Here is a 22,336-nt window from a genome sequence, read left to right on the forward strand (position 1 = left end):
GAAGTGTAGTCCGCCAGTTAGGGAGAGACTCATACTTCCGCAAGGCTGCCGGGAGAGAGGAATTCTGGGTAGTCGATGCCCAGCGCAGCCTGGGGCGGGGCGGTCTCAGGCACTTCCGCTCAGGTGGCCAGGTTGGAGCGGCCACCGCTGCGGACTGTGTCGCTGTGGTGAGTAGGTTCTGGGTTCGGGACCCTCTTGAACTTCCCTGGGTGCCAGTACCACTGGCCATTGATTTGGGGGAAAGAGCTGCGCTCGAGAGAGGTGGCTTGAGGGCTGGAGTGGCGTTCGCCTCCAGGGACCCTCTTGGCGTCTGGGGAAGTTGAGCAGCGTATGGCCTGGTGAGGGTCTCCCGGACTCTTCTTCGCCGGGGGTCCTGCCTTCCCAGGCCGCCCACCTTTCTCTCGCTCTGCCCTTGTAGCGCGGTTGGTCATTGGGACACTTACTTACATTTTTGTCTCCAGTGTTGTACTTTTTTTTTTTTTTTTTTTTTTTTTTTGTAAAATTGGGATGACATTCCTACCTTCCTCTAATCCAGTGGTTTGAGAATCAAGCGAGATGGTGTAAATAAAAGTCGTAAGGACAATTCCTGCGCCGTGGTGAATGGTGGTCTCTTAGTATTAGACTTTAATTTCGTTAAGTGCTTAGTAACCGGACAGCCACGAATATCGTGGCTGCAGTGACTCCTGGCACTTCTTTTTGATCCCTGTGGGAAGCTTGATAGTCCCGAACCCCTTCTGAGGAGTTACTCCTGTGAAAATTAATAAAAGGAAAAGGCTGGCAGGGGGAAAGCCCTCATACCCTACCGTAACTCTTGTCAATTGCAGACACACTTGGAAGAGACCACCTGATACTATTTTAGCTATTAGTTACTATCTCAGAGGAAGGAAGAGTGACTTTCCTCCCCCTGAGTCAGCCCAGCCAATGAGAGATTGTCAAAACTTAGCCGATGAAAGCCGCTGTACTTCCAAGCCCCAGTTTATTCCAGTGGACTTTTTGTTTATGACAGCATTCCCAATTTCTCCCTTTTCCGTGTACGAGTATTCCTCTCCTTTGTTCTGTGGGTTTGCCTATGGTTTTGCCATATCTTGCTTGTCCTGGATTGCAGTTCTCTGCTATTCCAGTAAAATAACTGGCAGTTTTATTTTTAAGGTGAACACTCCCAAACCGTTTCTGGCTGGAAAGGAGGAGGGACAGGGCGGGGGCAGAATATCCCCTGATTTCTCAAGGACAAAGACATAATTGTATTTCAGAGCCTCCTTTTCTTTCCTTGGCCTTTGTCTCAAAAAAGACTGCATTTCTTGTTGCACCATTGTCACTAAGTAATTATGTCTGAAAATTGCTGATACTCTTGAAATTATTTATGATGAGCTGAAAACTTCAAGGCCTAGCTGCTGCCAGCTCTCAACTGCCCTTGCCCTTTTTTTCCTTCACGCATCTCTTTCTTTTCCCCCAAAGAATCTGAGATTATGCTGTAGACCATACCTCTTTGTCCCTAAATATCTGTATGGTTAACAGAAAGTCAGCTGAGTAAATTTGAGGGCTTAATTGGCTTTATTAAATGATGTGTAAACTGGGCAGCATCCCATAAAGCAAGCAGAAGGCAGCTCCCAGGAGTTGTACAAAATGCAAGGTTTTTGTAGGAAGGAGGCTGGGGCAAGGAAGTTATTAGCAAGAGGAAAGAAAGGATTGTTTCAGGCAAGGTCACTTTCCCTTGGAGGGAAGAGCAGAGGGGCTTATGCAGATTACTGCATCTTGAAGGGATGGAGAGGGCCTGTGTGTCAGAGTAACTTCATGGGTGCTTATCAGAAAATTCCTGAGTGACTAGTTAAGACTGTGTTTCTGGGGGAGGTTGAAACAGCAATTAGGTTAGGCATTAGGACCCAGTTGGGTGACTTGGCCTAAATGATGCCATTTTAGGCCTGTGTTTTTCCTTTAAATAGTGTTTATTTTCTAGGAACCAGGATATTCTCTTCTATAATCACAGTATCTTGATCAAAATCAGAAAATTACATTGTTAATATGCTATTATGTGACCCACAGTCCATATTTAAATTTGTTCTGTTTTTCATTTAAAATCCTTGTAACTGTTTTCCCCTGATTAAATCCAATTTTGTGGGCTGCCTTTTGCTGTCATGTTTTCTGTTGTCTCCTTTAATCCAGAATGATTCCTCATCCTTCATTATTTTGTTCGTGACGTTTTTGTTCATGATGTGTAGGCAAGTCGGATCAGAAAAGTCCATCTTTTGAATTTTATGTGATGTATTTCACAGTTTGATTCGGATTATGCGTTGTTGGTAGCAATAGCACAGAAGTGGTGAGGTGGCCTTTTCGGTCAGCATAACAGGAGCTGAAGGACGTATTTTGGTTTCTATATTGGTGATGTCAGTTTTGTTCACTTGGTGAATCGGATGTCTGTGCCATTTTACCACTGAAGTCACTGTTTTTCTTTTTGTAATTAAAGTTTCACATTATTAGTGGGCTTTCTGTTGTAAAGATCAGCATCCCTTTTCCTCCTGCTGCTTTTTTCATTCAGTCAAATATAAATTCTATATGGACTCTGAGTCCAGGTTTATTAATTTAAATGAGATGTTGCTTATCAGACGATTCTTAAAAACAACTTAGTTGATCTCTGTTTTACATGTCAGAATTTTCCCTTTGCGTGTATACAGTTCAGTGATTTTTGTAACATTGAGTGGTGCAGCTATCGCCATCATTCAATTTTAGAACATTTTCATTCCTCCAGTAAGACCCCTTGTTACCATTTATTTGTTAATCCCTGTTCTCAACAACCCCAGACAACCACTAACTTCTTTTCTGTCTCTGTATTGTGAACCCTTTATTTATTTATTTATTTATTTATTTATTTATTTATTTATTTTTAAAGATTTTATTTATTTATTTAACAGAGATAGAGAGACAGCCAGCGAGAGAGGGAACACAAGCAGGGGGAGTGGGAGAGGAAGAAGCAGGCTCATAGCAGAGGAGCCTGATGTGGGGCTCGAACCCAGAACGCTGGGATCACGCCCTGAGCCGAAGGCAGATGCCCAACTGCTGTGCCACCCAGGCGCCCCGTGAACCCTTTATTTAAATGGGATCATACAAGATGTGGGCTTTCATGACTGTCTTCTTTCACATGTGTGATTTCCAAGGTTCATCCATCTTGTATACATCATAATTTTATTCCTTTTTATTGCCCATTAATATTTCATTGTGGACGTACCACACTTTGTCCATTCATCCATGGGTGGACATCTTCGTTGTTTCCAGTTTGGGGTTCTTACAGATAACAGTTTTATAAGTATGTAAGTACATGTTTTTGTTTGGAGATAAGTTTTCATTTCTCTTGGGTAGATACCAAGGAGTAGAATTGCTTGGCTGACTGGTAGCTTTTGGTTTAACTTTTTGACAAACTGCCAAAACGGTTTTCCAGACTGGCTTCATCATACTGTCCCCACCCCCCAGCATCGTATGTTTCTTAATAGATACTGGAAACCAATGTTGTTATTGTTTGGGGAAACAGTTGTCCACAACAATTGAAAAATTATCACTAAGGTAACACAATAGTAGGGAAGACAATGAGGCAGAGTTAATGGATTTTTCAGAGGTTACAAGTGACCTTCACACAACAGAACAATCAACGTCAGAGGTTCATTCCTGTGTCCTACAGTGTCTTTTGGTAGAAATCACATGTATAAGAGCAATTTCATCCTGCAGAGTGTCTTTTTTTTTTTTTTACTAGAGCTACAAAAATAAGAAACCCTGAGTGTATTTGAAGTGTTGTCCAGCTCTCAACAGTTCCATGAGTTGGAAATATTGTTGCCCCAGTTGTACAGATGACAAAATTGGGGAAAAGAGATGTTAGTACTGTGCCCGAGATGATACAATTATTGAGAAGCTGAGGTAGGATTTGAACCCAGATAGTGTTGCCCAGAGATGATCTTGCTTGATGCATTATGTTGTCTCAGTTTCCATCATATCGGAATCTGAACTGCTACCTCGGGAGCCACAAGATAGCACAAGGCAACACACAATAACCAGCGTGTGTGTTGTGCAGGAGTGGAGTAGCCATGCCATGATCTGCTCTTCGCTCTGTGGACAGCAGCAGCCACCCCAAGGAAGGGGCTCCTTGGCTGTGTTCCCAGTGAGCATTCATGTAGGCGAGCAGCATCCCCGGGCACCCTTTCATGTCCTTCTCTGCCTTTCCAGACACGACCAGGCAGAGGGCTGCCTTGCCAGGACTCCGTATCCAGGAATCTGTACCTCTTCAGACGTAGGAAGAAAGAAATGACCACATTCAAGGTGCATATGGCTTGCCTTTCTTGCTGTTAAAATTCCATTTCACTACTCAGAATGTTACATGTTGAGGACACCTGGGTGACTCAGTCGGTTAAGCGTCCGATTCTTGATTTTGGCTGAGGGATCCTGAGATCGAGCTCGCTTTGGCTCTGTGCTCAGCATGGAGCCTCCTTGGGATTCCCTCTCTCCCTCTCTGCCCCTGCCTCCAGCTCACACTCTCTCATGTGCTCTCCCCCTCCCAAAAAAAGTTACATGTTTTTTTCTTTTCTTGGGGTGACTCAAGGAGAACATGAGGCTAAGTGACCTATTTGCTCTGTGTTTGTTTTTAACATTTGTTTTGTCATTATTCATTTTATTTCAAAAATAAATTCATTTTATTTCAAAAAATAAATACATTTCTTTCAAAAATTTCAAAAATAAATTTATTTCAAAAAATAGACCATTGAATAGGAATGACCAGTTCTCCTGCTTCCTTCACTGCTGACACATTAACTTTTTATTTTCTCATACTCTTTCTCATGTACATTCATAAATTTATTAATACTCATGGTCTTTATCTGTTACTGACTTGTGCTTTGTTTAACATTATAGAACGTTCATTATTTATGGTTATATCATATCCCTATTAAATTATTTTTTTAAAGATTTTATCTATCTCTTTGACAGAGAGACAGCCAGCAAGAGAGGGGACACAAGCAGGGGGAGTGGGAGAGGAAGAAACAGCCTCCCAGCGGAGGAGCCCGATGCGGGGCTTGATCCCAGGGTCCTGGGATCACGCCCTGAGCTGAAGGCAGATGCTTAACGACCGAGCCACCTAGGCGCCCCCATATCTCTATTAAATTAATTAAGTTTTTAAAAATTAAATTTTTAATTTTTTTTTCAAGATTTTATTTATTTATTCGACAGAGATAGAGACAGCCAGCGAGAGAGGGAACACAAGCAGGGGGAGTGGGAGAGGAAGAAGCGGGCTTCCCAGTGGATCAGGGAACCCGATGCAGGGCTCGATCCCAGGACCCTGGGATCACGCCCTGAGCCGAAGGCAGACGCCTAACTGCTGTGCCACCCAGACGCCCCTAATTTTTTTTTTTTTTAAAGATTTTATTTATTTATTTTGACAGAGAGAGACAGCCAGCGAGAGAGGGAACACAGCAGGGGGAGTGGGAGAGGAAGAAGCAGGCTTCCAGCAGAGAAGCCTGATGTGGGGCTCGATCCCAGAATGCCGGGATCACGCCCTGAGCCGAAGGCAGACGCTTAACGACTGTGCCACCCAGGCGCCCCCAGGCGCCCCTAAGTTTTAACTACCTACTGCTCCTACACATTAAGGTGGCTTAGGAGTTTGTGTGAAGCAGGACTGCAGTGATCATTTTCCTGCCTACAGTCTTCTTCTGCAAAAAATCTCTTCTCCAAATAAGCTGCCTATTTTTTCTCCTCAGTGTACTAGGAGCTCAGTAATGAAAAAGTACATTTGATACGTGCCACGTTAGAGTTTTGTAGATAGAATATTCCAACACGGCACAGCGCAGTAGGCTCTCTCTAACTGCTGCCTTATGCAAATCTCGTTGGAGGTTTTCACGCGGGAAGAGCTAGATTCTGTCTTTCTTATGTCTGAGTCATACCCTGCCTGTCACTTACTGGTCTCCTTTTATTCCGTCATGTATTAGTTTTTTTCCAAGTAATGTATAACCTCAGGTTTGTGTATATGTGAATATACATAGACTTCATTTTGGGGAGCAGTTTAACATTCCCAGTAAAATCCAGCAGAAAGTACCGAGATTTCCCACCCTGCCCCCACACACCCACAGACTCTCCCATTATCAACATCCGCCACCAGAGTCATACACTTGTTACAGTGGATGAACCGGTATCAGCACGTCGTTATCACCGAGAGTCCATAGATTACTTTAGGATTCACCCTTGATGTTGTTCTTTCCGTTGGTTTGGACAAATTTGTAATGATGTGGCCCCACCATTATAGTATCCTACATAGTACTTTCAGTGCCCTAAAAATCCTCTGTGTTCTACCTATTTATCCCTCCCTTCCCCTAACTCCTGCCAATTACTGATCTTTTTATAGTCTCCATAGTTTTACCTTTTGCAGAGTATCGTGTGGTTGGATTCATACAGTAGGTAGCCTTCCCGATGGACTTCTTTAACTTAGTCATATGAATTTAAGGTAACTCCATGTCTTTTCATGGCTTGATAGCTCTTTTTTTTTAATCCTTAAATTCTACTCTGGTCCCTTTTTTTTTTTTTTTTTTAACCCATTTACCACCTAAGGGACATCTTGGTTGCCTCCAGTTATAAATTGAGGTATAACTTTAGTTTAAAACATCCAGTCTTGGGGCGCCTGGGTAGCGCAGTCGTTAAAGCGTCTGCCTTCGGCTCAGGGCGTGATCCCGGCGTACCGGGATCGAGTCCCACATCGGGCTCCTCTGCTAGGAGCCTGCTTCTTCCTCTCCCACTCCCCCTGCTGTGTTCCCTCTCTCGCTGGCTGTCTCTCTGTCACATAAATAAATAAAATCTTTAAAAAAAAAAACAAAAAAAAAAAAAAAAAAAAAAAACATCCAGTCTTGCTGGGTTTGCCAGGCACTTAGTTTTGTCTCTGCATTAACTCCTTAGAGCTGCTGTTTAAGAGGGTTCCTCATCTTATTTTCCACTTACATATGTAAAATGTAAGAAACCCGCTCAGGTTCACACAGGAAACCAAGGGTCAGGAATGTTAGCCATTCTGTTGAGTAAAAGTGATAAGAAGATACATCTCTTGGGGCGCCTGGGTGGCTCAGTTGGGAAGTGTTTGCCTTCAGCCCAGGGCGTGATCCCAGGGTCCTGGGATCGAGCCCCGCATCGGGCTCCCTGCTCCACTGGGAAGCCTGCTTCTTCCTCTCCCACTCCCCCTGCTTGTGTTCCCTCTCTCGCTGGCTGTGTCTCTGTCTGTCAAATAAATAAATAAAATCTTAAAAAAAAAAAAAAAGAAAAGAAGATACATGTCTTGGCTCTGTTGCTCTCAGTGAAGGTTGGTTGTGAGATTGAGACGACATGTGCTTGGTGTTGTAGGAGGCGCTGACGTTCAAGGACGTGGCAGTGGTCTTCACGGAGGAGGAGCTGGGGCTGCTGGACCCCGCCCAGAGGGAGCTGTACCGAGACGTGATGCTGGAGAACTTCGGGAACCTGGTCTCCGTGGGTGAGGACATGAGCCTTCTGTAACTGAATGTTATTCTCCAGGAGCGGCTTCATATTGTTGGGTTTTTGAGGCTTTGGGGCCCTTGAACTGGTTCTGAGTTTGGGGATCTGACTTTCCTAATATACGTGGGACTCAGAGAGCGCATTATTTGTTTTTTTATCAACAGGCAAATCTTTGTTTTGTTGAAGAAATGTAAATGGAGCTCTACCTTATGTATGTCTGACCCTATAATGAATTATAAAACCGGTACAATGAGTCCTGTTATCAACTTTTAATGAAATAAACCAATTAGATCATAGCAATGCTTTTCTCACTCTTGCAAAAAAATCAAAGACGAGTAAGTACTTCCTAACTCATTCTATGTATGTGTAGGAGACTTGGCAAATTATATTTCTTCAAATGGGTCATGAAAAAAAAATTTGAAAAACATTGCTCCTGATTGCTTGAAGAATATGTAGTGGGAACCTCATTTTCTGGTGAATTTTACCGAGAACGTGTTGACTTTAAGCATATGATTCTGTGTGCTCCCAGGGCATCAACCATTCAGACGAGATGTGGGCCACTTGGTAAGGGAAGAAAAGTTTTGGATGGTGAAGTTAACAACCCAAAGAAAAGGCAATTCGGGTAAGAACCAAGTAACCATGAGTCTTGGAGGGAACTCTCCCGTCCGTTTGACATTCCTCCGTGCTTCTTTCCATCGCCTTGTTATAAATTGCCAAACGTCTTTCCTGGATTCTTACAACAGCCTTTGTATGAGCTGTCCCGCTCCCACCCTTCTCATCCTATATCTGTTCTCCACCGAGCAGCCAAAGTGACCCTTAGGCAATGTAATTGAGATCGCCATTCCTCTGGGCAAAATCCACTGTGCCTGGGCGCCTGGGTGGCTCAGTCGGTTAAGCGTCTGACTTCGGCTCAGGTTGTGATGTTGAGTCCCACATCAGGCTCCCTGCTCCGCGGGGAGTCTGTTTGTCCCTCTCCCCTTAACACCCCCACCCCCCACCACTCGTGCTCCCTCTCTCTCAAATAAATAAATAAAATCTTTTAAAAAAATCCATCATGGAGGGGCGCCTGGGTGGCGCAGTCGTTAAGCGTCTGCCTTTGGCTCAGGGCGTGGTCCCGGCGTTCTGGGATCGAGCCCCGCATCAGGCTCCTCTGCTAGGAGCTTGCTTCTTCCTCTCCCACTCCCCCCGCTTGTGTTCTCTCTCTCGCTGGCTGTCTCTCTCTGTCAAATAAATAAATAAAATATTTTAAAAAAAAAAATCCATCATGGCTTCTTTTTTTTTTCCCTGCCTTAAAGTTAAAACTACTTAAAGTGGCTCCTGGAGTCCCCCCCGCCATGGTCTGCTCTGCATCCCCAATCCCTTTCCTTTGAATACATCTTCTGTCCTCTCTCTCTTGTTCCATTTTCCCCCCCAAGGTTTTGGGGTTTTTTTTTCATTTTTAAGTAATCTCTACACCCAACATGGGGCTTGAACTTCTGATCTCGAGATCGAGAGTCGTATGCTCTACTGAGGGAGCCATCCAGGTGCCTCTCTCGCTCCATTTTTCCACCCACGTTGTGCTCTCTGCTGTTACTCAGACCTGCCAAGGATACTGTACGTCGCCTGTTGCTGCCTTATCAAATTACTGTGAATATAACAGACTAAACAATAAACTTCTGTTGTGTTTTTGTCCTTCAGGTGTGAACCCTGACACATCCCACTGGGATAATATCAAGGTGTCTACAAGGCTGCATTCCTTTCTGTCTGCTGCCTTTTAGGACCCGTCTGATGACATTGCTCCCTCCCAGATAATCCAGAATGAGTTTCCTGTTTTTCTGATCAGCTGATTAGCACCTTGCATTCGATCTGCAACCCAATTAATATCACATGTTCACAGGCTCTGGAGATTGGACATGGACATCTTTCAGGAACCATTATTAAGTCTGTTACAAGAAGCTTCTCCCTTGGGATCCATTCCTTCTTCATTGTGCCTGGAATGTTCTTTCACCGAAAATCCTACTGGTTCTTCTCTTCTTCTTCTCTCAGGTTCTCTGTTCTAATACCACGACACAGGCCTTCCGACCATTCTGTGTAAAATACAGTGCTGTCTTTACTCCTCTTGCCTTCTGTTGTGTCTCAGACGTTTTTGTTTACCCCTCACTTCTCTCTCCCCGGTGGGTAGAGTCTGCAGCAGGAGAATTTTCATTGTTTTGGTTATTGATGTGTCCTCGCTGCCTCGACAGTGGAAGGATGTGGTAGATATCTGTAAATATTTACTGACTTTGCAAATGAAGTAATGGATAGGAGAATTTAACTGTATTTCTTGCTGTTGGTGATGCAGGATAGTTTATTTTTCTGAATGCTTATTACAGGCTTTTATGTTTATTTCACAGCTCACTAAAGGTCTTTAGTTTGCAACTTAAAAAACAGATGCAAAAGACCAGTTTATCTATATCCAAAGTTTTTCCACTCTGTTCTCAAATAGCCCAGAAGCCTTGTAAGAAGCCAGGGCATAAGCTTCCTTTCACCAGTCACTCCGTGACTCACGGCAACAGCTAATAAGTGACCATAAACCAGAGTGCATTGAGGATATTGAGGAATATGACTTGTCTTCAGATGGCTGCCTATCCAATTTCTACCTGTTGAGATGACTTGGAGTGTGATTGTGTGTTTCTTTTTTTTTTCTTTTTTAAAGATTTTATTTATTTATTTGACAGAGACAGTGAGAGAGGCAACACAAGCAAGGGGAGTGTGAGAGGGAGAAGCAGGCTTCCCGCTGAGCAGGGACTTCATTCCAGGACCCTGAGATCACGACCCGAGCCGAAGGCAGACGCTTGACGGCTGAGCCACCCAGGCGCCCCTGATTGTGTGTTTCTGTGTGAGCACTTGATCCAGATCCCAGGGAAACCTCCAAGCATTGTGGTTGTGACCACACCAGGGAATGTGCTTTCCCTGTGGCTTTCCTTTTGTAGAGGGGGCATAGTCATTTCTGGGAAGAAAAACTTTTTTTTTTTTTTTAATTTTAATTCCAGTTAATATAACACACAGTGTCCAAGCTCCCCTCTGGTCACCATAAGTTGTCTATAGTTTCTTGGTTTGTCTCTTTTTCTTTTTTTTCCTCCTTTGCTCATTTGTCTTCTTTCTTAAATTCCCTGTATGAGCAAAATCGTATGGTATGTGTCTTTCTCTGACTTACTTTACTTAACATTATACTCTCTGGATCCATTCATGTCATTGCAAATGGCAAGATTTCATTCTTTTTGATGGCAGAATAATATTCCATTTGTGTGTGTGTGAATACACACACCCACACACACCACATCTTCTTTATCTGTTCATCAGTCTGGACACTCGGGCTGCTTCCATCATTTGGCTGTTGTGAACAACGCTGCTGTAAACTTGGGATGCATGTACCCCTTCGCATTAGTGTTTAAGTATTCTTTGCGTACATACCCAATAGTGCAATTGCTGGGTTGTAGGGTAGCTCTATTTTTAACTTTTTCAGGAACCTCCATCCTGTTTTCCACAGTGACTGCACCAGCTTGCATCCCCACCAACAGTGCACGAGGGTTTCTTTTTCTCCACATCCTCCCCAACACTTGTTTCTTGTGTTTTTGATTTTAGCCATTCTGACAGGTGTTTTGATCGGGATTGCAGTAAATGTGTAGATTGCTTTGGGCAGTATAGACATTTTAACAATATTTGTTCTTCCAGTCCGTGAGCGTGGAATGTCGTTCCATTTCTTTGTGTCCTCTTCAGTTTCTTTTATCAGTGTTTCATAGTTTCAGGGTACAGGTCTTTCACCTCTTTGGTTAGCTTTATTCCTAGGTATCTCATTATTTTTGGTGCAATGTAAATGGGATTGATTCCTTAATTTCTAGTTCTGTTTCATTATTGGTGTGTAGAAACGCAACATTTCTGTACATTGTTTTCGTATCCTGTGACTTTACTGAATTAATTTATTAGTTCTAGCAGCTTTTTGGTGGAGTGTTCGGGTTTTCTATATATAGTATCACGTCATCTGCAAATAGTAAAAGTTTAACTTCTTCCTTACCAGTTTGGATGCCTTTTATTTCTTTTTGTTACTTGCTGAGCCCAGGACTTCCAGGATTATGTTAAATAACAGTGCTGGGAGTGGACATCCCTGTCTTATTTCTGACTGTAGAGAAAAAGTTCTCAGTCTTTTCCCTTTGAGGATGATGTTACCTGGGGGATTTTCATATATGGCCTTTATGTTCCCTTTAAACCTACTTTGTCGAGGGGTTTTACCATGAGTGGGTGTTGTACTTTGTCAACTGCTTTTTCCACATCTATTCAAATGATCAGATGGTTCTTATCCTTTCTCTTATTGATGTGATGTATCACATTGATTGATCTGCAAATGTCGAACCACCCTTGTAAGCCAGGAATAAACCCCCTTGATTGTGGTGAATGATCTATTTAATATATTGTTGGATTCAGTTTGCTAGTAATTTGTTGAGGATTTTTGTGTCTGTGTTCTTCAAAGATACTGGCCTGTTCTCTTTTTTTGTGGTGTCTTTCTGGTTTTGGTGTCTGGGTAATACTGTCCTCATAGAATGAATTTGGAAGTTTTCCTTTCTTTTCTATTTTTGGGATAGTTTGGCTTGGCATAATTTCCTCGTGAAGCCATCTGGTGCTAGACATGTGTTTGTTGGGACTTTTTAGATTACTGATTCAATTTCTTTGCGATAATTGGTGTGTTCAAGTGTTCTATTTCTTTCTGTTCCAGTTTGGGTAGGTTATATGTTTCTAGGGATTTACCCATTTCTTCTAGGTTATCCAGTTTGTTGGCATATAGTTTTTCATAGTATTCTTTTATAATTATTTGTATTTCTGTGGCTGGTTATTTCTCTTCTCTCATTTGTGATTATATTTGCTTGAGTCCTTTCTCTTTTTCTCTTGATGAGTCTGGTTAGAGATTTATCAATTTTACTGATTTTTTTCAAAGAATCAGTTCCTAATTTCATTATTGTTTCTATATCATTTATTTCTGCTCTGATCTTTATTACTTCCTTCCTCCTGCTGATTTTAGGTTTTGTTTGTTCCTTTTCTAGCTCCTTTAGGTGTAAAGTTAGGTTGTTTGAGATTTTTCTTGCTTCTTGAGGTCAGCCTGGAATGATATAAACTTCCCTCTTAGAACTGCTTTTTCTGGGCGCCGGGGTGGCTCAGTCAGTTAAGCATCTGCCTTTGGCTCAGGTGGTGATCCCAGGGTCCTGGGACTGAGTCCCACATGGAGCTCCCTGCTAAGTTGCGAGTCTGCTTGTCCCTCACCCTCTGCTCCTCTCCCCAGCTTGTGCTTGCTCTCTCTCAAATAAATAAATAAATAAATAAATAAATAAAATCTTTTTAAAAAATGAACTGTGTTTTCTACATCCCAAAGGTTTTGGACTGTTATATTTTCATTTATTTCCATGTACTTTTTATTTCTTCTTTTATTTCTTGGTTGACCCATTCCTTGTTTACTAACATGTTATTTAACTTGCATGTATTTGTGGTCTTTCCAGATCTTTTCTTGTGGTTGACTTCTAGTTTCATGGCACTGTGGTTGGAAAAGATGCCTGGTACGACTTTGATCTTGAATTTGTTCATACTTGTTTTGTGGCCTAATATGTGATTTGTTCTGGAGAACGTCCCATGTGCACTTGAAAAGAATGTGTATTCTGCTGTCGTGGGATGGAATGTTCTTTTTTTTTTTTTTCTTTTTAGATTTTTTTTTTTTTTATTTATTCATTCGACAGAGATAGAGACAGCCAGGGAGAGAGGGAACACAAGCAGGGGGAGTGGGAGAGGAAGAAGCAGGCTCATAGCAGAGGAGCCTGATGTGGGGCTCGATCCCATAACGCCGGGATCACGCCCTGAGCTGAAGGCAGACGCTTAACCGCTGTGCCACCCAGGCGCCCCTGGAATGTTCTTAATATGTCTGTTAAATCCATCTGTTCCAGTGAGTCATTCGAAGCCATTGTTTCCTTGTTGATTTTCTGTTTAGATGATCTGTCCGTTGATGTAAGTGAGGTGTTAAAAGTCTCCTATTATTATTATTTTTTAAAAGATTTGTGTTTATTTATTTGAGAGAGAGAGCACATGAGCAGCAGAGGGACAGAGGAGAAGGAGAAACAAACTTCCTGCTGAATAGGGAGCCTGATGCGGGGCTCCAGCCCAGGACCCCGGGATCATGACCTGAGCTGAAGGCAGATGTTTAACTGACTGAGCCACCCAGGTGCCCCAAAGAAAACTGTTTTAAAGGGACGGTTTATTAAATATAACCATAAACTAGTATCTACCAAGAGGTACACACTCACCTATTAATAATTTTCTAAGTTTTCACCCTTAGGACTTACCTTTCCATTTGAACACTTTGTTTAATGAAAGACTTGCTGAGTTCCTGAACTAAGTTTTCTGATTTTTTAGAACACAAATCCTACTAGGAAATGTGTCTTTCAGTGTATCCAAAAGAAATATTTCATGTGTGTGTAGATTTATACGTATGACTTTATAAGACAGTTCATGCAATCACCCCACTCCTATGAGTAATTATGTTCTGATAGTTTCCCTTTTTCCTAAATGCTTTTGCATGATTTTAAATTTATTTTACAGCTGACTAAAAGGCTGTAGTTCTCAATCAGAAAAACTGATGTGAAAGCCCAGTTTATCTGCATTCAAAGATTTTCTGTTTTGAATGAGGCAGTCCAGAAGCCTCAGAAGAAACCAGTGCATAAACCTTCCTGTAGTCTTTTCACCCCTAGTGGTTCTTGCCACCTTTGATTCTTTTATCAGGAACACCACCCTTCTTGTGGGTATTCTGACTTCACACCAAAACTACAATTTCCTCTCCCTTTTTAATTTCAGGTATCTCAATTCGGTTACTATGTGTATTAACACAGGAAAATAAGATGAACTACACACATTGTGTAGAATTTGCAGGAATACTTAGAATATAGAGCTATAATCAGTTCTGGGTGCTTGATATGTAGGATTGCAAATTGTTTAACCAGCTACAAAGTTTAGAGGGACAGTTTACACAGACCTCCTGCACTTAACATCAACTACAGATTTGGGAGGTTCCCAGAATTGCCTTAGATTGAATCATTTCCTTCCTTCCTTCCTTCCTTCCTTCCTTCCTTCCTTCCTTCCTTCTTTCCTCCCTTCCTCCCTTCCTCCCTTCCTCCCTTCCTCCCTTCCTCCCTTGATTTTATGTATTTATTTGACAGAGAGAGAGACAGCCAGCGAGAGAGGGAACACAAGCAGGGGGAGTGGGAGAGGGAGAAGCAGGCTCCCAGCAGAGGAGCCTGACGTGGGGCTCGATCCCAGAATGCCAGGATCACACCCTGAGCCGAAGGCAGACGCTTAACGACTGCGCCACCCAGGCGCCCGCAGATTGAATCATTTTCTAAAAGAACTGGTAGAATTCACTGAATGCTGTTATACTTATTAGTGTTTATTACATGGAAGGATATGCCTTACCATCAAACAAGAGGAAAAAGTACATGCAAGGGATTTTAGGGAAGTACCAGATGCAGAGTTACCATTGTTTTCTCTCCGTGGAGTCAGGGATGTGTTATTGTGTTACTTTCCAAAATGAAGGTGTACAGTTACAGAATATTACCAATTAGGGAAACTCACCTGATCCTGTGTCCAGAGAAATTATTGGAGCTCTGTCATATGGCCAGTGTAGACAATGGTTTCATATGGTTACTTTCAGTCTCTTGGTCCACACCAGCAGGTGACTAAAAGCCCCACCTAAAATCATATTCTTGGTCTTTCTGGTGTGGTCGACCTCATCCCTAAATCACATTGTTAAACTCTCTAATGTGACTGAAGACCCCACGGCACTCCTTTGAGGCATGACATTCCAGGGGCTTAGAACTATCTCTCAGATCCTGAGGACAGAGGCCTCATTGTGTATATAATTTATTTGCTGCGTTATTTACTATTTAAGATTTTACTGGAGGCAGTTGTGTAGCTCAGTCAGTTGTGTCTGACTTGATCTCAGCTCAGGTCTTGATCTCAGGTTTATGAGCCCTGTGTTGGGCTCCATGCTGGGTATGGAGCTTTTTTTTTTTTTTTTTAATAAGAATTTACACTGATTTATGAAATTCAGTAGAAACAGCAAAATTAACCTGTATTCATTTTTGTTATTAAGTCTTTGATTTCTAACTTGTATATCACGTATGAGGCTTGGAGTGATTCTAAATTTGTTTCATTGATGCTTAGCGGATAAGAGCCTACTAGACTCTCTTGGTTTGTGTAGGCATTTAAACCAGAGACAATGATACACACTAGAAGATGTAGGGAATAGTCCCTGGATTGATTAAAGTCCCATGCTCTTTCCTAATTGTTAAATCTTGAAGACAGTGAAGAAAGCCTTCATTTGTCCACATGTGCATTCTCTGTCATTTTAGGAGACAAAGTCCAACATGAGAGGGAGACTATCCCTAAAGCGGAACCACATGAAGAACTTTCCTGCTGGCAAATCTGGCAACACATTGCTAATGATTTAACCTGGTGTCAAGACTCCATGATAAAGAGTTCTCAATTCTACAAACAATGTGATTTACCTGGCCAGGTTGGGGCAGGACTATCTAAAACTCACACAGCCCAGAAAACTTACCAGGGAAATGGGTGTAAAAAATTCTTCAGTGATACCTCCAACTGTGATCTTCAACAGTTAAACTCAGGGGAGAAGTCTCATACATGTCGTGAGTGTGGGAAATGCTTCTTTTATAGCTCAGCACTCCGTATTCATCAGAGAGTTCACCTAGGAGAGAAACGGTATAGGTGTGATGAATGTGGTAAGGAATTTAGTCAGAGCTCACTTCTGCAAACTCATCAGAAAGTCCACACTATAGGGAAGCCATTCAGATGTGAAGAATGTGGGAAAGGCTTCAGTCGTAGATCAGAACTTAGTAATCATCGCAGGTTACACTCAGGAGAGAAACTTTATAAGTGTAAGGGATGTGGGAAGGCCTTCATTAATGCTTGCCATCTTCAGGACCATCAGAGAGTCCACACTGGGGAGAAGCCGTTCAAGTGTGATATCTGTGGTAAGAGCTTTCGTCGTCGATCGGCACTTAATAGTCATTGCATAGTCCACACAGGAGAGAAACCATACAAATGTGAGGAGTGTGGGAAGTCTTATACTTGGCGTTCACGTCTTCGTATCCATCAGAAAGTCCACATGGGACAGAAACCACACAAATGTGAGGAATGTGGAAAGAGCTTCTTTTCTAAGACACATCTGTATTACCACCGGAGGTTCCACACAGAGGAGAAACCCTATAATTGTAAGGAATGTGGGAAGAGCTTCAGGTGGGTCTCACCTCTTTTGACACATCAGCGAGTCCACAGCGGAGAAAAACCATTCAAATGTGAAGAGTGTGGGAAGGGATTTGGTCAGAAATCATGCCTGCAAGCTCATCAGAACGTCCACACCAGAGAAAAACCTTACAAATGTGAGGAGTGTGGGAAGGGCTATAAGACAAGCTTGGATCTTGATGTGCACCGGAGTGTCCATATGGGAGAGAACCCATACACTTGTAGGGCATGTGGTAAGCACTTTACTAGGACCTCAAATCTTAAAGTTCATCAGAGAGTCCACACTGGAGAGAAACCATACAAGTGTAATGTGTGTGGTAAGGTCTTCAGTCAATCTGGACATCTAAAATCTCATCAGAGAGTTCACACAGGGGAGAAACCTTATAAATGTAAGATATGTGGTAAGCAGTTCAGTTCAAGTTCATATGTTAAAATTCATCACAGAGTCCATGCTGGTGATAAATTTCATCCAGTCTCATAGGAGGGAAAACATTCGTTTCTGTAAAGTTAATGTTTCAGCCATAGCTGAATACATCCCGGTGATCCCAAGATCACACAGACGATGCAGTGAGGGCTTTAGTTAGAACCTTAGCAGTTGTAGTTATCACTCAAGAAACAGGCTGTTGAAATACTCTTTCTTTAGGCACTTATCAGACTCTAATGGTGGATATTAAAGTTGATGTTCCCTGGAATAAGGCAGGGAGTTTACAAGGGCAGGGAGTTTATTTGCTGCTGGATTTATACAATCAACGTTGAGTAGCATCTGTATGTGCACTTAGTACTTGTTTGTTAAATGAAGCAAAGGGAAGAGAGAGAATTAGGGAAGATGGCAGAGTAGGAGGACTCTAAGCTTGCCTCCTCTCATGGATACAGCTAGACAACACTTACATCAGCATAAGTAACCCAGAAATGGACCTGAAGACTGGTATAACAAACTCGTCAACTAAAGGTAGAGAAGAGGCACTGTCAAAGAAGGTAGGAAGGGCAAAGATGCAGTTTGAGAGTGAAACAGGCTTTGGCCGTCTGTGATGGGGACAGAGCCAGTGGTGTTCAGAAGGCAAAAAAAAACAGACTATCATGGGGTGGGGGGGACCACACGGGGAAGACAAATCCCTGTAACATTTGGCTTTGAAAGTGAGAGGTGTCAAACTTCATGAGTTCTTACAACCAGTGGGAATTAAAGCCTGGATTTTCAATTTCTGTGGGCTGGGCTCTGGGAGAGCATGACAATCAACCAGTGGAGATACAGCCAGGAATCAGCAGATTGAAAAACGCGAGGGGCAGACAGGAGAGAGAATGACTTACTCATCTCAGAGCATGGCCTGGAGAGGCAGGGATCACAGGGACACCCCTCCAGGAACAAAGGAGCTGATAGGCACCATTTCCCTCCACAGCCCCCCAGCATAAACACATGGCCACTTGCTGGAACCAGCGCAGCACCAACACTCCTTACCTAACTTGCTTATACTGAGCCCTGCCCCCCTGTGGTCCAATGGATCCGCCTTTCCTAGTCACACTTGCTTCAGTCCTGGCACTGCAAGCCCCCTGCCCCAGGAGATCAAAGCAAATCCCACCAACACCTCATCTCCTGGCCTGCATGTTTTATGGGATATCACGTCCAGAGGTGGCAGTGGCAGCAGGGCTCGTTTCACATGCAGACCAACACACATTAGGATGTGACCCACCAGCTGAGGACCAAACTGCTCACAACAGGCAAAGAGAGCTTCCACAGATGACTGGACTGAAGGGAAAAAAAGGCCAGGACACAACAGCAGGCACAGGCAACACACTTAGGAGATAGTCCCTGAAGTAACAGTTCCCAGGGAACAGGAGACAATGCACTGCAGGGCACTACAGACCCCTTCATGAGGCCATTACCTTCAAGAGCCAAGAGACATAGCTGACTTTAATAATACACAGAAATAGAGACAAAATGAGGAGAGGGGGGGTATCTCCCAAATGAAAGACCAGGACCAAACCACAGCAAGAGACCTAAGCAAAAGAGATGTTAGTAATATGCCAGATAGAGAGTTTAATGATTATAAAGATACTCACTGGACTTGAGCAGAGGACATCAGTGAGACCCTTACCACAGAGATTAAAAAGAACTACTCAGAGATGAAGAACACAATAAATTAAAACACTTGATGGAATAAACAGGCTAGATGACACAGAGGAATGAATTAATGACCTGGAAGACAGAGTAATGGAAAGTAATCACCCTGAGCAAATAAGAGGGGAAAAAAATTATACAAGTTGAGGATAGTCTTAGGGCACTCTGACTCCATCAAGCATAATAACATTTGCATTAAAGGGGTCCCAGAAGAAGAATGAAAAGGGGGCAAAAAGTTTATTCGAAGAAGCAGCTGAAAACTTCATTTTTGTGGGGAAGGAAACATAGCCAGATCCAGGAGGCACAGAGAGCACTCCAAAAATCAGCCCAAGAAGGTCCACACCAAGACACACATTCTTAAAATGGCAGAAAGTAGTGATAAAAGAATTTAAATTATTCAAAGAAAATGTGCAATATTTAAAAATTGTATCTGGAAAAGGAAACCAGCAAAAACCAGAGAAACAAATAGGAATTGGAATGTGGAGATACACAGTAGTGCATTCCACAGCATTATTTTGGTAGTACCCTATTGCAGTTGGCTCCTGGCGCACCCTCAGCCTCTATTCTGTGGTTGGGTTATTTTTTGGGTCTTGATCTCATGTTCATTGGTTTATACTATAGAAGTTCAACTCTATTTTGTGATTTTTCTCACATTGCAGACAAACAATTCTAACATTGCAATAACTGTACCTTAATTGAATTTTCTCGACAATGTTAAGGCAAGGGTTCAAAGTAACATTAAAAGTCAGTTATTAAATTTTTCTTAATGTCGAGTTCATTGATTTTTAAATTTCTGCATTTCTGTGTAATCTTCTGTATGCCTTCTAATTGTAGCATTTTTTTTAAAAAAAATCAAACTTCTCTGGTAGAAGCTATGCCAGATTTGAAGGGCATTTGGCTTGTCAGCTTCCCATATTCTTACCTCATCCCTATGAAATAAATAATAGAAAATTTGGGGAGTTGGTGGTTTCATCAAATATATTAATCACTGGTGCAGAAATGACAGTTAAGTGTTTTTCTTTCTTGGTGACAATACATGTCTTGAAAAGCAGTATGTAGCAGAATGTGTAACATGCCACTGTGATCTGGAAATCCTACTGTAGGAATATATGATTATGAGATTCAAACAATGGGAAGATGAAAAGCACATCAATAATGTCACAGTTTTTAAAATGGAAATAATGAATGTTCACCAATAAGAACTTGTTTAAATTTCACATGGTCCCATAATAACATGGGGCCATTAAAGTAACGTCAAGGACGTGTAATATCAGGAGAACATACTACGGGCTTTGTGAAATAAGACCATAGCCTTCCTAGTAGAATTAAATTCATAACTCTCTTGTGTATATGTGTGTGTTCTGTGTCTATCCATACATAATGTAGAAGTGGATACTCCAGTAATATTCTTTGGCAAGGATCATCTCCAACAGACCCCACATTAGAGCACAGAGCCAAATTCAGAGCTTGGTCACACGACCCTGAGATCATGACCTGAACTGAAACCCAGAGTTGAACACTTAACCGACTGAGCCACCCAGGCGCTCCTCTATTGTGTTTTTATTTCTCAATGATCATCAGTTTGGTCAAACTGGTAAATTATGGGGGCGCCTGGGTGGCACAGCGGTTAAGCGTCTGCCTTCGGCTCAGGGCGTGATCCCGGCGTTCCGGGATCGAGCCCCACATCAGGCTCCTCCGCTATGAGCCTGCTTCTTCCTCTCCCACTCCCCTGCTTGTGTTCCCTCTCTCGCTGGCTGTCTCTCTCTGTCAAATAAATAAATAAAATCTTTAAAAAAAAAACTGGTAAATTATGTACCATGGAATTTGAAAAATTATATGAGTCCCTTAACGGTTTAGTCCCCTAATTAAGATGACTCTACATTATCCTATGACAGATAAGATCAAAAGGAATAGGACTCACTGTGTATTCAAAAGCAAAAATTTTTTAAACTAATGAGTATGATCAACCATCTTTGTAGTCGACGTACAACATGCGTCTTGAGGCATAAGCCAGGGAGCAAATACTGGAGACAGCAGTAAAGTGGTTACGTAGTGGAGGTTAAAAGAAATGCTTTGAAGAAAAAAATGCATGGGTGGGGATCATAGCATTATAGCAGTCAAGCCTCTAAGGAGGAAGAGCAGCTTTGGATGCCTTTCCACACGTCTTGGACACCATGGTGATATTTTAAGTGTATTGACTGAAGGGCTTTACTTACAAAGTATATCTAATAGACTCATTTTCATAATCAGTCTTCTGGGCTATATCTTCACAGGATGCCAGATACTGAGATCCATGCTGTCTCCATGTGTGTATCGGTTTGGGGGTTCCCTAACATCAACCTTGAGGTTCTTTGATTTGCTCAGAGGACTCCGAATATAGTTGAATTCAGGACTATATTTCAGTGAAAGAATACAGAGCAAAATCAGTAAAGGGAAAAGGTACGTAGATGTCCTTTTTGTCCTTTTTTAAGTTTAAATTCAATTAGCCAACATATAGTACATGATTAGTTTTTGATGTAGTGTTCAAGGATTCATTAGTTGCGTATAACATCCAGTGCTCATCACATCATATGCCCCCCTTAATGCCCATCACGCAGTTACCCCATCCCTCCACCCACGTCCCTTTCCACAACCCTCAGTTTGTTTCCCAGAGTCAAGAGTCTCATGGTTTTTCTCCCTCTCTGATTTCTTCCCATTCAGTTTTCCCTCCCTTCCCCTATGATCCTCTGTGCTATTCCTTATATTCTACATATGAGTGAAAGGAAACCAGGCGTGATCTTCTAAGAGTCCTCTTCCCACGGTATCAGGACTCGCTCAACTCCAGCATTGAATTGTGGCCACACGTGTGAAATGCCTACAATAGGACTTCATCAGAGACCGGTACCCAGGGTTCTTAGTAAGGGCTGGTCATGTAGGCACCATCTACTTAGCATGTGGCAAAATCCAAGTCTTCAATAGGAAGAGCGGGTGTTCAGAATGAATCACATTGTACAGTGTAGGCACAGTGAACAGCTCTTACCACTAATGTAATGGAGTAAATTCTTCTCAAATCCATGTTCCCTGACACCAGCCAAGTCCAGGCTTGCAAGCAGGCCTTTCTAAGGACCACAGTCTCACAACTGCTATATTAACTTTCCTGCATACTTGATGTACAGAAATCTAGGGCCTATAATTTTTTTTCTCCTTTTAAACTGTCATCAAATACTGGATAAGTCATTGCCAAGGTAATTATTTGTAACAATTCTCACCAGATTAAGCCAAACTTACTCAACTCCTAAAACTGAAAAGACTACAGGTAGGGCTTACACCTGACCTGCATAGCAGGGGTCCTCAAGGTGGTCACAGGTAGTGACAACACCTGAGACTGGCTGGCGTGTGTTCATGGTCATGTCTCCCAAAGTGGGAGGCCTAGATTCTCAACCACACTCAGTA

General features: G+C 42.5%; 1 protein-coding gene across 1 annotated transcript; it reads left to right on the forward strand.

Annotated features, from left to right (window-relative positions):
* The first annotated feature begins 55 nt into the window (after positions 1 to 55).
* On the forward strand, positions 56 to 20,666 carry LOC123776090 (uncharacterized). The gene is made up of 5 exons (XM_045771911.2): positions 56 to 167; positions 4,207 to 4,299; positions 7,351 to 7,477; positions 8,009 to 8,101; positions 15,879 to 20,666. Exons 2-5 carry the CDS (start codon positions 4,285 to 4,287, stop codon positions 17,270 to 17,272), a joined length of 1,629 nt encoding a protein of 542 aa, XP_045627867.2. The 5' UTR covers positions 56 to 167; positions 4,207 to 4,284; the 3' UTR covers positions 17,273 to 20,666.
* Positions 20,667 to 22,336: the final 1,670 nt, after the last annotated feature.

The sequence above is a fragment of the Ursus americanus genome, chromosome 21 (genome assembly GCF_024610735.1).
Source record: "Ursus americanus isolate L20-20 chromosome 21, mUrsAme1.1.p, whole genome shotgun sequence".
Classification (NCBI taxonomy): domain Eukaryota; kingdom Metazoa; phylum Chordata; class Mammalia; order Carnivora; family Ursidae; genus Ursus; species Ursus americanus.